This window comes from Myotis davidii, unplaced genomic scaffold (genome assembly GCF_000327345.1).
Source record: "Myotis davidii unplaced genomic scaffold, ASM32734v1 scaffold1036, whole genome shotgun sequence".
Taxonomy (NCBI): domain Eukaryota; kingdom Metazoa; phylum Chordata; class Mammalia; order Chiroptera; family Vespertilionidae; genus Myotis; species Myotis davidii.
Genome location: NW_006287260.1, coordinates 1,216,769 through 1,229,816, shown reverse-complemented (window position 1 = coordinate 1,229,816; position 13,048 = coordinate 1,216,769). Strand labels below are relative to the sequence as shown.

The window sequence follows — 13,048 nt, the reverse complement described above, 5'->3', positions numbered from 1 at the left end:
AAATGAGTGAGATCATGTGGTATTTATCTTTCTCTGACTGGCTTATTTCACTTAGCATAATGCTCTCCCGTTCCATCCATGCTGTTGTAAATGGTATGTGCCTGCAACCAAGGTACATGCCCTTGACCAGAATCGAACCTGGGACGCTTCAGTCTGCAAGCTGAGGACGCTCTATCTACTGAGCCAAACCGGTTAGGGCAGTTTTCAAACTTTTATGTGCATAAGAATCACCTTGGGAGTTTAAATATGCAGATCCCCAGACAGGGAGTCTGATTGGATAGGTCCGTGATGGCCACCAAGAATGTGCATTTTTACAATACCGCCCCGCCACTTCTGATTAAGGAAAGTCTCTGGTACCTCCCTTTGAGATGTATTTTTTAAACCACTACCTTGAGGACCTGGCTGGTGTGGCTTAGTGGTTGAGCATGGACCTATGAACCAGAAAGGTCACGATTCATTTTCTGGTTGGGGCACATGCCTGGGTTGTGGGCTCGATCCCCAGCAGGGGCGTGCAGGAGGCAGCTGATCCCTGATTCTCTCATCATTCTTGTTTCTGTCTCTCCTTCTTCTTTCCTCTCTGAAATCAATAAAAATATATTTAACAAAACAAAATAAAACAAAAAACACTTCCCTGAGGGTTTGAAATGGACTCCTGCCCTGAAGAACTTCCACTGAAGAGGACGTTAAGCATTTAATTCATGCCTCTCAGGGTTAGAAGAGCAGGGCAGAGAGTGGTCTTATTAGGCAAGTCAATTGATCTTTTTTAGACCTTAATTCCAGTTAATGCAAAAGAGAACTCCTTTCTTACATCCCCACCTAATAGGGTCATTTGTAAAGCTGAACAAGATATTAAATATGAATGGCAAGGTATAATAATCCCATGCCTACCCCCACTGTTGCCAACCTACTCCTCTGCTCAAGCTTGTTACAATAAGCAGAAGAATTGGACCCTAAAAGAAATAACAAGGGACAAGCCAATTCTCATCACTTCCCATGATTATTCTCTTTTGTGTTATGCATCCCTTGGAATGCTTAAATTTTGCCTATCTTGTCCCTGCATCTAACTCAGTGCCTAGAACATAAAAGATATTTCATAAATACTTGTTGAACAAATTATGACCATTGAACTGAGGTTAGTCACTACCAGCAGCAGAGCACCTGCACTACAGGTAGTACAGGATCCTCAGTTCTCCTCTAGGAAAAAAATTAGAAAACCTAAAACCTGATTCATGCAAAGCTTTTTTAAAATTTATTATTTTTTTATTATTATTAAATGTGGCTTAGCCTGGATTCTCTTGCCTACAAAGACATGGTGCTTGAAAATGTTCCAAGCCAACCTACCTGCAGACTAGGGAGCTTTCAAAGAAGTAATGAAGGTTGAAGGAGGAAGTGAGAGCAAAAATATGACTGTGAAAAAAAATGAGGGCTTGGAGTGGAGAATCAAGGAGATGAGGGAGGAAACTTGGAAGTAGGAATCCTAAGAAAATCATAAATTTATCCAACAAATTGGGATAATGAGGTGAGAGTGACCAAAAGGGTAAAGAAGGAGTGAGCGATACATTCACTCACTCATTCAGCAAATATGTATTAAATGCCTACTAGGTGCCAGGCATTTCTGATGAAAGGGAGATCTAAAAGCAAATTTGGTTGTGCCAACATGGAGCTTACAATTAACTTGAGGGCAGTCATTCAGTCATTCAACACAAATTTCTTGGGCACTTACTATATCTACCACACTGTTTTAGGCATTGATGATTCAGTAGTTAATGAAAGATAAAAATCCCTGTCTTTATAGGGGAGAGACAGTTACAAAAAGGAATGGGAAAAGTGAATACTATGTTAGACATGAATCCAGCAATCCAGCAATTGAAAAACTGCAACGGCTGACCAGAAATATAAGGCTGCAGTGAGGAACAGGGGTTGGGCCTGAGCTTTGTTAACCTAATAAGCAGTCAAACCTGTGAAGAATTTTTGTGAGTTTATGTGAGCCAAACTGCCAACCAATGCGGGGAAGCAGAATCTCAATGGATTGAGATAATGCTCTGGAGAATGGCAGCTTTGCGTCTTACAGTATTTTATACATTGCAATCAAAAGAGGTGACATGAGTGGATTGCATGAAATCCACTGGTGATAGACTAGGGAGGCTGGAGAAAGCAAAGCAGGGAAACCTCTGGGACTGGATAAAAAGTAAAATGATGGACACATACTTTTTTTACATGGGTGAGGATAGGACAGTTAACCGTCAACAATTAACTCAGTGGCAATGAGATCTGTGGTCTCTGCCGAGCAGTGCCTGTGCTTTGAGGGGTCCAGAAAAAGGAAAATTACTTTGACATTTAAAAACATATATTTTTTCATTGATTTCAGAGAGGAAGGGAGAGGGAGAGATTGAAACATCAATGAGAGATAGTAATTGATTGGCTGCCTCCTGCACACCTCCTACTGGGGAGTGAACCTGCAACCCAGGCATGCGTCCAACCCAGGCATACGCCCCTGACCAAACCCAGGCCCCTTCAGTCTGCAGGCCCACGGCTCTGTCTTCTGAGCCAAACCGGCTAGGTTACTTTGACATTTTAATATGTTATCATAGATGCCAGAAGACAGTAGACAGGCTTAGTTAAGGTGAAGATTGTCAGGGAAGATACCGACCTAAGGACATGACTGCTCACCATAAATTGCTTTTCGTTAAAAACCTTTTATTTCAGACCATCTTTTGTGGCTAATTTAGGTCTCTGAGTTTGCAAGGCGGCCAAGCGGGCCTTCCCTGAGCTTGTCAGGCTAGCATGTGGCCCCTTTCGCCCACAGCTTCGAAGGAGGAGGTTAAGGCAGGTCAAGAGAGAGAGCAGAACCGGAGGCCTGGGCAGCAGTGTCGCCCAGTGGGGGGAGCCAGCTTGTGGGGCCCTCTAGCCTCCGGTTCTCTCGGCCTCTTCTGACCTGATGTGGTTGCGGGGAGACAAGTGAGTTACTGTCTGTGAGGTGCGGGGCCAGGCTTGGCCTCAGGCGGGCCCTCCGTCAAGAGCAGTCAGCCCGCGGGCGTGGCCCAGTGGCTGAGCGTCCATCTATGGACCAGGAGGTCACGGTTCCATTCTCGGTCAGGGCACACGCCGGGGTTGCAGGCTCCATCCCCAGGGTGGGGCGTGCAGGAGGCAGCGGGTCAATGGTTCCCTCTCATCATGGATCTTTCTATCTCTCTCCCTCTTCTTTCCTCTCTGGAAAAAAAGAGTAGTAGTCAAACCAGTGGTCAAACCTGGGTGGCCCAGGTGAGGGGCTCCCACGGCCCAGGTATAGAGGGAGGGCGGCCTCCTCAGGTGAGGATTAACAACAACAACATGAGAACTGAAAGCAGCCGCAGGGCAGGCGTGTCGCGGGCGCTCAGCCCAAATGTGCGGAATGAATGACGGTGGTTCCTGGCAGCTTCTCTCAGAGGCATTGTCTCCGCTGCTGAAAGGCCGCGGGGAACGGCCGTGGCAGATGCGTGCGTTTTGCAAGCTGCATCCTTTCAAACTCGTCGGTCTGATTGGTCAAAAGCCCCAGGACCAGTCCGCTGCCCGGGCCTCACCCCACACCCGTCCATCTCCTCCTGAGACCCCACGGCCCGGCGGCGTGCCTCCTGCTTTCACGGGTCACTGCTGTTGTTCATTCTGTTCCCCCGACTGAGCCCCCACTTCCACCCCCACCCCCTGAACCCCTTTCTCTTCTAATCAAATCCTATCGATGTAGCAGTGTTCCCCCGAAGCCTTCTCCAGCATCCCCACCCCGATAATGAGTTCCTCTGCAGCACACCCTACCTGTCCCCCAAGACCATTGTTTCTGTGCCCATTGGTCAGCTCCATGGGGGCTGTCATCTTACTGTCCTTTCCCAGCCACCAGACAGTGACTGAGGGACACTGAAAGCTCTTTGCTTGTGCCTCTTCCATATTCCACATACATTCCCCATTTTAAAAAGTAAAAAAAAAAGTAATAATAATAGTAATAATAATAATAGGTGAGGGGCTGTTTCTGATGAAATTCCAAGTGCTTATTTTGAAATGTTGGAAGTGAAATTTACCTTCCCATGATTAAGAGAACAGGAAAGATGACAATATTGTGGGAAAGATTCTTGCAATTAAACTAAGGCTCAGGATTTCACATTCATTGGGTTGCATTTAAAATAGGTATTCTTGGCTTTTAAAATACTTTCAACACATTTTGTAAACGAATCAATGGGTGGCTGGGTAGGCAGGCATCTTTCGAGGATAAAGGAGCTGGGTCAAAAGTGCCTGTATTATAACACTGTCCCCATTTTAGCATGGAGAGACTGAAAAAGGTGATTGGCTGTGTTTGCAGCGGTTCGCATACTTTATTGTGTAGCAGAGTCACCCGGAGGCCTTCCTAAACAAGACTGCTGGCCCGCCCTTAGAGTTTCTGATTAATCGAGGCCTGAGAATCTGCATCTCTAACCTAGTTCCCAGGGGGTGGTGATGCTGTTTATGTTGGGACAGAGTGTGGACGACAGAGATCAAGCTAATTTCTATTCATTAGTAGTAAATCCAGATACCCCAAATTATGTCACATTTATGAAATTACAAAATGAAACCTTAAGTAGTTCAGACCCACGGTTCATCCACTTCAATATTTTGTCTGATAGCAGGAAGCATCAGAGAATTGTTTTCTGAGTAGACATTTATCTTCAAGATTACAGGCAGAGCTTAGCATGTGGCTGCTCTCACTGTGTGCAGAGGCCCATCACACTAACAGTGCTCCGGAGTCGCTGTGTTGCTCCCTCTTGTGTTGTGTCTTGGCTGAAAGGTCTCTTTCCCATCAGTGTGGTTTGGATGACTTTTTTCCGTCATGCATCACCTTCTCCAAACCAAAGTGCATCTGCCACTTGTCAGTAGGAGCCATTGTACCTTGTTGGGAAGGGAAAGGGTCCTGCTGGTGCATGCCAATGAATCATGAGGGCTTCTATGCAATCAGGAAAGACTTAATGGAACTGAGAAAGTCCGGAGAAGACTGCTAAAAAAAAGAAACCCAATAAGGAAATCATGTGTTTTTCTTTATTGCCTTTAGCTAGTCATAGGATGAGCCCTTTACAGACGGCCTTCCACCTGCCCCTTCTAGACATCCTCACTACGGTCCCATGAGTTATGGTTTGGTTACCTCTCCCCTAGAGGTAATAGTAATGGTCTCAAACTGGTCATTTTAGCTTGGTCTCTTCTAACTCCAAGTACTGTTCAGTAGAACTGAATGTGATTATGAAGATGATTTATGTCCAGTATGGTAACCCTTGCCATGTGTGGCTGTTGAGCACTTGAAATGTAGTTAGTGTTCCCGGCCAGTGTGGCCAAGTGGTTGAGCATCGACCCAGGAATCAAGAGGTCACCGGTTTGATTCCTGGTCAGGGCACATGCCCAGGTTTCGGGTTCAATCTTTAGTAGGGGGCATGCAGGAGGCAGCTGATCAATGATGTTTCTTTCTCATCAATGTTTCTATTTCTCTATCCCTCTCCTTTTCTCTCATTCTAAAAAAAAAAAATCAATAAAAAACATTTTAAAAATAAGAAAATGTAGCTAGTGTGGCTGAGGAATTGAAATTTTTATTTAAATTAAATTAAATTAAAATAGCCACAAGTAGCCAATGGCTACTGTCTTGGACAGCATAGCTCTAGACCATACCATTAACGTACTTGTTTTCCCAAAGCATGTCTCTGTGCATATGACTACATCTGCTCAAACCCTTTCAATAGCTGAAATGACCAGGTTGAATCAAGCATTCAAGACCCTCTGACAATAGGCCTCAACCTACTTTTTTGGGCTTATCATTGACTTTATTAAAATCTATTGAATTACTTGCCTTATTATCTTTAAAATTTTTTTTTGCCTTATTATTTTATTATCTCTGACATTTATCCTGTCCTATTCCTAAAATACCTTATTCTCCTCCCTGCCCCCAGTTTGGACAGAGCAGAGCTCAAATCATATCTCTTCCAGGAGGTCTTCCTCATCCCTCTGGGTTGGGATTATTAACTCCACTCTGTAGGAGATCACAATGGTATTAGGATGTGGTATCTATTTTGGAATCAGAAAGACCAAGTTCAGATCCTGGCTCTGCTATTTACTAGTAATTGTAGGACTCTGAGGACATCACTAAATTCACCAGTAAAATGAATATAATCATTATCAGGAAAATAGTACCTATCTCTTGAGATAATGTGTGAAGAACCTTGCACATGGCAGGCAGCAATAACTGTTAATTCCGTATTTTTTTTTATTTCTTTATTCATTTCAGAGAGGAAGGGAGAAGGAGAGAGAGATAGAAACACCAATGATGAGAGAGAATCACTGATCGTCTGTCTCCTGCACACCCCCTACTTGTGATTGAGCCCGCAACTCAGGCATGTGCCCTTCACCAGAATTGAACCTGGGACCCTTCAGTCCACAGGCCGACGCTCTATTCATTGAGCCAAACCGGCTAGGGCAATTCCTGTATTTCTTATTTCTAAACTCTCAGAGCATCATATTTTTATTTTAGTAAACTGTAGAGTTTTTGTATCCCCAGAGCACCTAGCATTCAGTAAGTGTTTGTGGAACACTAAATTAATTGACCACAAGTGAAACAGTATTCTTTAGTCAGAAACAAATGAAGACCAAGATTACATATGGGAGGAATTTACAAAACTGTGAAAATAAAAACAGACAAACTTACTAAGTCCTAGTCTAGTCTAGTCTGAAAGCCATTTTTTGAATAGAAATGATGTAGATTGAAGACAGTATAATGAAATACTACTTCCCATAAATGAACTCATGGGATATGATACCTCCAAAGGGTACGACAACAGAAAATAAAAATACTTCAGCCTTGGAGGAGAGGGAAATTCTTGGAGGATAAACTAATTTGTGATGGGAGGAGATGAGGGTTTTTGTGTGTGTGTCTTCAGTAACAAGGCTCTTGATACAGAAGTCACACATGGAGGTCCACAGGCCAAATCCAGCCTGCAGAGGTGTTTATTAGATGTGTACTATGGTTTTAAAAATATATACAGTAATTGACAGCATTAAAAGTCAGAAGACTTCACATAAACTCTGGAATTACGGCTTCTCTTGGAGGAGGTCAGATCTGTCATGCTGGGCCCAACATGACCCATGACAACAATTGCTGGCGCTGAGCGGCTGCCGCTGCCCCCTGAGTCCCACTGTTCCCACGGTCCTTGATGTTCACACATTGCCAGCGTTTCACCAACCTGGCCTCAGTGCCACTTTTGGAAACAAAATGCTGGATTTTAGACCCTGGATCCAACCCAGGGTGGCAGTTACTATAATCTCAATATTAGCAGGTTAATTAGGCTTTTTTAGATGCCAGAAAGAGATATATTCTAGTAATGGAATTTTACTGTAAAGTTACATTGTAAAACGAAACAAAACTGGGTCAATATTGCTATAAGGGGGGAGGGGAAATGTATTAATGTACAGTTCTACTTGTTTGTTTGTTTTTCTGTAAAAGACATGAAGTCCTAATTCTCTTAAGTGATACATAGTGAAATACCTCTTCCATCTTTGATATTCCCCAACAACATTCTCACTTCTTTATAGAATTTGTGATTTTTAGTTCATATGTATTATATAGCACACCAGTGATACCCAGCGCTTTAAGGGAAAAAATACAATATGTAACTATAGCCCAATTATTTATTTTTCTAAAACCTCAGTTTTATCACCTCTAAAATGGGGATAACAGTAATGCTTGGATTATTGTGGGAATTAAATGAAAAGAACTCATGAAAAAAATTTATTTTCCTCAGTTGCAAGCTCAATCCCTGGCCCTGCTCAGGGCTTGTGCAGGCGGTAACCAATTGATAAGTCTCTCTCACATCAATGTTTCTCTGTGTGTATGTGTGTCTCTCCCCCTCCCTTCCACTCTCTCTAACAAAATCAATGGAAAAATATCCTCATGTGAGGATTAAAAAAAGAGAACTATTTATATAATCTACATACTTTGTGTTTACCTATATATTTTATAGCTATTATAAAACTGCAGTGTATTATGCAAATGCAAGGTATCAATCATATATATATGAATATATATAATAGAGAAATATACTAATTAACTAGGGTGCCGTAATGGTTCAACCAGATAGGAGGAGGTTGCGCACGCAGCATTGGGGGCAGGGTGGCAGGGGCCTCTGTGCACCTGCGGCTGTGGCTGCTTCAAAGGCCGGAGAGGGAGGCAGGGCTGGATCAGCAGTGGCTGTGGCTGCTGCAGGGCCGGACCAGAGGGTGGGCAGCACCACACAATTTTGAATCATGCGCTGGACTTCTAATATATATATCTACACTAATAAAAGACAAAGATGCTAATTGACCATACCATCGCTACTCCCATCAGCCAATCAGAAGAGTATGTAAATCAACCCAACAAAGATGGCCGTTAAATTTGTATACTGTAGGCGGGGCGGCACAGCATGAGCCACCGCCTGGCCCGCCGCCATCCGGGCCTGCCATCTGTGACCCAGCACAGGATCCGGGCCTGCCCTCTGCAACCCAGGGAGTGGGCCTAAGCCAGCAGGTGGTTATCTCCCAAGGGGTCCCAGAGTGAGAGGGCACAGGTCGGGCTGAGGGACCCCCCCCCCGCCAGTGCACAAATTTTTGTGCACTGGGCCTCATATATATCCTATCTAATAAAGAGGGAATATGCTAATTGACTGCCCCGCCCTCAAAGATGGCGGCGCCCACAGCCAATAAGAAGGGAATATGCCAATTGACTGCTCTGCCGTCAAAGATGGCAGCACTCACATCCACAAGATGGCGGTGCCCAGTCCCCTCAGCCCCCCAGCCACCCAGGGCTGGCCCAAGGCCCAGGCAAGCCTTGGATGGTGGCTGCCTAGCCACCACAGCTGTCCGAGGCTCAGGTAATCAGGGCCGGCCAAGGCTTGAACTACTGGCAGTGGCAGCAGCAGAGGTGTGATGGGGTGTAGTTCCCCTGAGCCCAAGACCCAGGTAAGCAGGTCTGGTCAAGGCTTGCGCTATCAGCAGTGGCAACAGCAGAGGTGTAATGGGGGCGTCGCCTTCTCCTGAATGCTGGGTCGCCTCCTGTCCCTGAGGGCTCCCAGACTGTGAGAGGGGGCAGGCCGGGCTGAGGGACCCCCGTCCAGCGCATGAATTTTCATGTACCAAATCTCTAGTATATATATATTTTAGAGGCCCAGTGCATGAATTTGTGCATGGGTGAGGTACAACCAGCCCACCCCAAAGAGGGCCAATCAGGGTCAAGCCGGTGCTGGGGGAGGGGATGTGGGAGGTAGGCCAGCCACACCCCTAATTGGGGGGGGCACTCAGGGGCAGGGCCGGCCAGAGGGAGGGGCCTGGAGAAGACCCACTGAGCTGGAGCTGAGCATGGGCTCCAGGCTCCCCAGGTTCCTCCCCAGCAGTACCCTCCAGCCTGGCACACCGGGCGGCTGTCGCTAGAGCCGGGACTCGGAGAGTGAAGGAGTTGGCCCATGCCGAGAGGGACCCACAGGTGGCCAGGCCACGTCTCCCCACCCCCACTTCTCAGCCTCGCTCGCATGGATTGGGCCAAAGCCTGCTGCCCAAGACTGGTGCCATGTGGGGAGGGTCGCCGCAGGGAGAAGGGCACCCTGACCTGCCAGCCTTGGTGATGATCATCTTGGTGCCCAACTGATTAAATTTGTCCCACAGAGCCTTCATCTCAAACTGCACGCTCACGCTGGCCACCTACACGTTCTTTACCAGGGACCACCACCAGTGCCTTGGCAATGGCCACGCATGAACTAAGGAACCAAAGACTGAGTTTCCTTTGAAGTGGGTTCCACCGGTAGCCAGCTGGTAGCAAGGCCCCTCACAGGCAGCTGCCTTCCTCACAAGCTTGGTATGCTCTGAGCTGGTCCATTTCTGGTGGTGCCGGGTCCTGGACTGCTCATTGGGCAGCAAGTCCACAGGGTTTCTCTCTGCCACCTTCCTGGCCTCCCCAGCAGTACCCTCCAGCCTGGCACACCGGGCGGCTGTCGCTAGAGCCGGGACTCGGAGAGTGAAGGAGTTGGCCCATGCCGAGAGGGACCCACAGGTGGCCAGGCCACGTCTCCCCACCCCCACTTCTCAGCCTCGCTCGCATGGATTGGGCCAAAGCCTGCTGCCCAAGACTGGTGCCATGTGGGGAGGGTCGCCGCAGGGAGAAGGGCACCCTGACCTGCCAGCCTTGGTGATGATCATCTTGGTGCCCAACTGATTAAATTTGTCCCACAGAGCCTTCATCTCAAACTGCACGCTCACGCTGGCCACCTACACGTTCTTTACCAGGGACCACCACCAGTGCCTTGGCAATGGCCACGCACTGGCCCCGGGGTGGTGGCCCCTGCGGCTGGTGCGTCATAGTGACTGGTTGTTCCAGTCATTCCACCATAATGGTCGCTGGGCTTTTATATATAGAGATATGATTTTTACCATATATATATATATGTTTTTTTATATTTATGTAGAAGAATTTTATTTATTTATTTACCTATTTATGTGACATCAGAGAGGAAAGGAGAGGGAGAGAGAGATAGAAACATCAATGATGAGAGAGAATCATTGATTAGCTGCCATTTGCACTGGGGATCGAGCCAAAACCTGGGCATGTGTCCCAACCGGGAATTGAACCATGACCTTTTGATTCATGGCTTGACCTCAACCACTGAGCCACACTGGTGGAACTATGTGGAAGAATTTTAGATTTTATGCCTTTTTTGTTATTAAAAACACAAATGATCAAGAATGGTTCTGTTTTCTTTCAGAAGTGGATTTATATCCATCATTAACTCCTCCTCCTCCTCATTGTCTCCAGAGTTTTAAATCTTAAAGTGGCCCTTAGATATCATTTGGTCCAACCACGTCATTTTATGGACAAGGAAACTGAAACTTATTTTTTAAGAAACTTGCCCCCAGTCAGACAGCTAGTTAGGGAAACAGCCTAGGGCCAGAAGCCCATTCTCCTGAGAACCTGGGCAACGCTTTTTCTGCTACACCATGATGCCGCTAACTGGATACTACGTAGTCATTTCAGAAATATTTGTTAAGGTCATACTAAGTGTCAGGCACTATTCTGGGCTCTGAGAATACAGCCATGAACAGTCAAAGTCCCACCTCTTAGACTTACATTTTAGTATGGGAATCAGACAATGGTCAAATGGATAAGCAGTTGCTAGGAAGAACAGGAAAGGTAAAGGGATAATGATAGGTGTGCTATTCCCATCGAGGAGGTAGAAGACACTGTCTTGACTGACCACTTAACCCTTAGCATGTTTAGTGAAAATTGGTGGTTATACTGACTTTTACCTCATATTCATTTCTCTACAACATACCCGAATATAAAGAAAACTGGGTTTCCTAGCGGGACACCTGGGTTCCAGTCCTGACTCTAATTATTTAACAGTCAAGTCTGTTTAAACTTCTGGGCTTTGGTTTCTCCAAAATGAGACTGATTCTCACTTTGCATTCTTTATAGGCTAGTTGTGAGTATGAAATTATAAAACACATGAGGAAGTTTTATAATACTGCAATGCATTATGCAAATGTAAGGTATCATTATATGGAAATTTTACTAAAGGGGTCTATATTTTTAAAATTGTTTTCTGGCCGAAACCGGTTTGGCTCAGTGGATAGAGCATCGGCTTGCGGACTGAAAGGTCCCAGGTTCGATTCCGGTCAAGGGCATGTACCTGGGTTGCGGGCACATCCCCAGTGGGAGATGTGCAGGAGGCAGCTAATCGATGTTTCTCATCGATGTTTCTAACTCTCTATCTCTCTCCCTTCCTCTCTGTAAAAAATCAATAAAATATATTTAAAAAAAATAAAATAAAATTGTTTTCTGTTTGGTCTGTTTCCACCTGTCCAGGAATGATGCAGCCACCAAGGAGCTATCAGGATTTTGACTCTAGATACAGGGAAAATTCTTACTCGTATGATGTCAAGCGAGATGTGTACAATGAGGAGACCTTTCAACAGGATTACAGGAGGAGGTCTGCCTCCTCTGGGAACTTGGATATTGACATCACCACCTTCAAACACCATATCCAGTGCAGGTGCGTGTGTGTGGTCATTTACCTGCCACCAAGCTGACAGCACCATACCCCTATTTGACTCCTTTTGGTGCCCACTTCTGTCTACCTCCTCTGAATCCCTGGCATCAGAACCCTTAGTTTACAGGGTGATTTCTCTTCAGGTTTTTGGTGTGGTTTTTTTTTTTTGGTGTGTGTGTGCTTTGTTTGTAGCATCTTCTTTTTTAAAAAATATTTTTTTATTTATTTCAGAGAGGAAGGGAGAGGGAGAGAGAGAGAGAGAAACATCAGTGATGACAGAATCATTGATTGGCTGCCTCCCACATGCACTCTAGTGGGGATTGAGCCTGCAACCCAGGCATATGTCCCTGACTGAAACCAAACCCGGGACCCTACAGTCCGCAGACCGGTGCTCTATCCACTGAGCCAAACCTAGGGCATGTAGCACCTTCTTGATTGTAAACTTCTTGGATGTCCCTCACAGCATGTAAGGATGATATTTAGTAAATCCATTGTTTGATTGACCACCATTACCAGTCTCTTAACAACAACAACCAAAAGTAACCATGATGGACTAATTAGTGACAGAGAGTGACATCCTTCTAAACTCATACCCGCTGTGCCCACGCAGTACTTGTGGTCACCAACATGGGACCCACCTCGTGTGATACCCACTGTGACCGTGCAGGCCCTGCAGTTCAGAGGCGCCTCACCTGTTTCTGTGCTGTGAAACTTCTAGCAATCTGGTAAAGCTTATGAACCTCTGCATAATTTCTTTTTACTCTTTTTGTTTCTATTGTGATATAAAACATACTTGTAGCCTGGTGCACAAAATTCATGCACATTAAAAGGGAATTAATTGCCCTAACCGGTTTGGCTCAGTGGATAGAGCATCGGCCTGTGGACTCAAGGGCCCTGGGTTTGATTCCGGTCAAGGGCATGTACCTGGGTTGCAGGCACATCCCCAGTAGGTGATGTGCAGGAGGCAGCTGATCGATGTTTCTCTCTCATTGATGTTT

The 13,048-nt window shown here is 45.8% G+C and overlaps 2 protein-coding genes across 2 annotated transcripts in view; one reads left to right on the top strand and one right to left on the bottom strand.

Annotated features, from left to right (window-relative positions):
• Positions 1-10,363, bottom strand: part of MAPK14 (mitogen-activated protein kinase 14) — a 78,551-nt gene extending 68,188 nt beyond the window's left edge. Inside the window, exon 1 of the mRNA XM_015560843.1 lies at positions 10,277-10,363. Within this exon, the coding sequence (XP_015416329.1) occupies positions 10,277-10,363 (87 nt within the window). The remainder of the gene's footprint in view (positions 1-10,276) is intronic.
• Positions 10,364-11,871: 1,508 nt separating this feature from the next.
• SLC26A8 (solute carrier family 26 (anion exchanger), member 8) overlaps positions 11,872-13,048 on the top strand; it is an 85,668-nt gene continuing 84,491 nt past the window's right edge. Inside the window, exon 1 of the mRNA XM_006759050.2 lies at positions 11,872-12,053. Within this exon, the coding sequence (XP_006759113.1) occupies positions 11,872-12,053 (182 nt within the window). The remainder of the gene's footprint in view (positions 12,054-13,048) is intronic.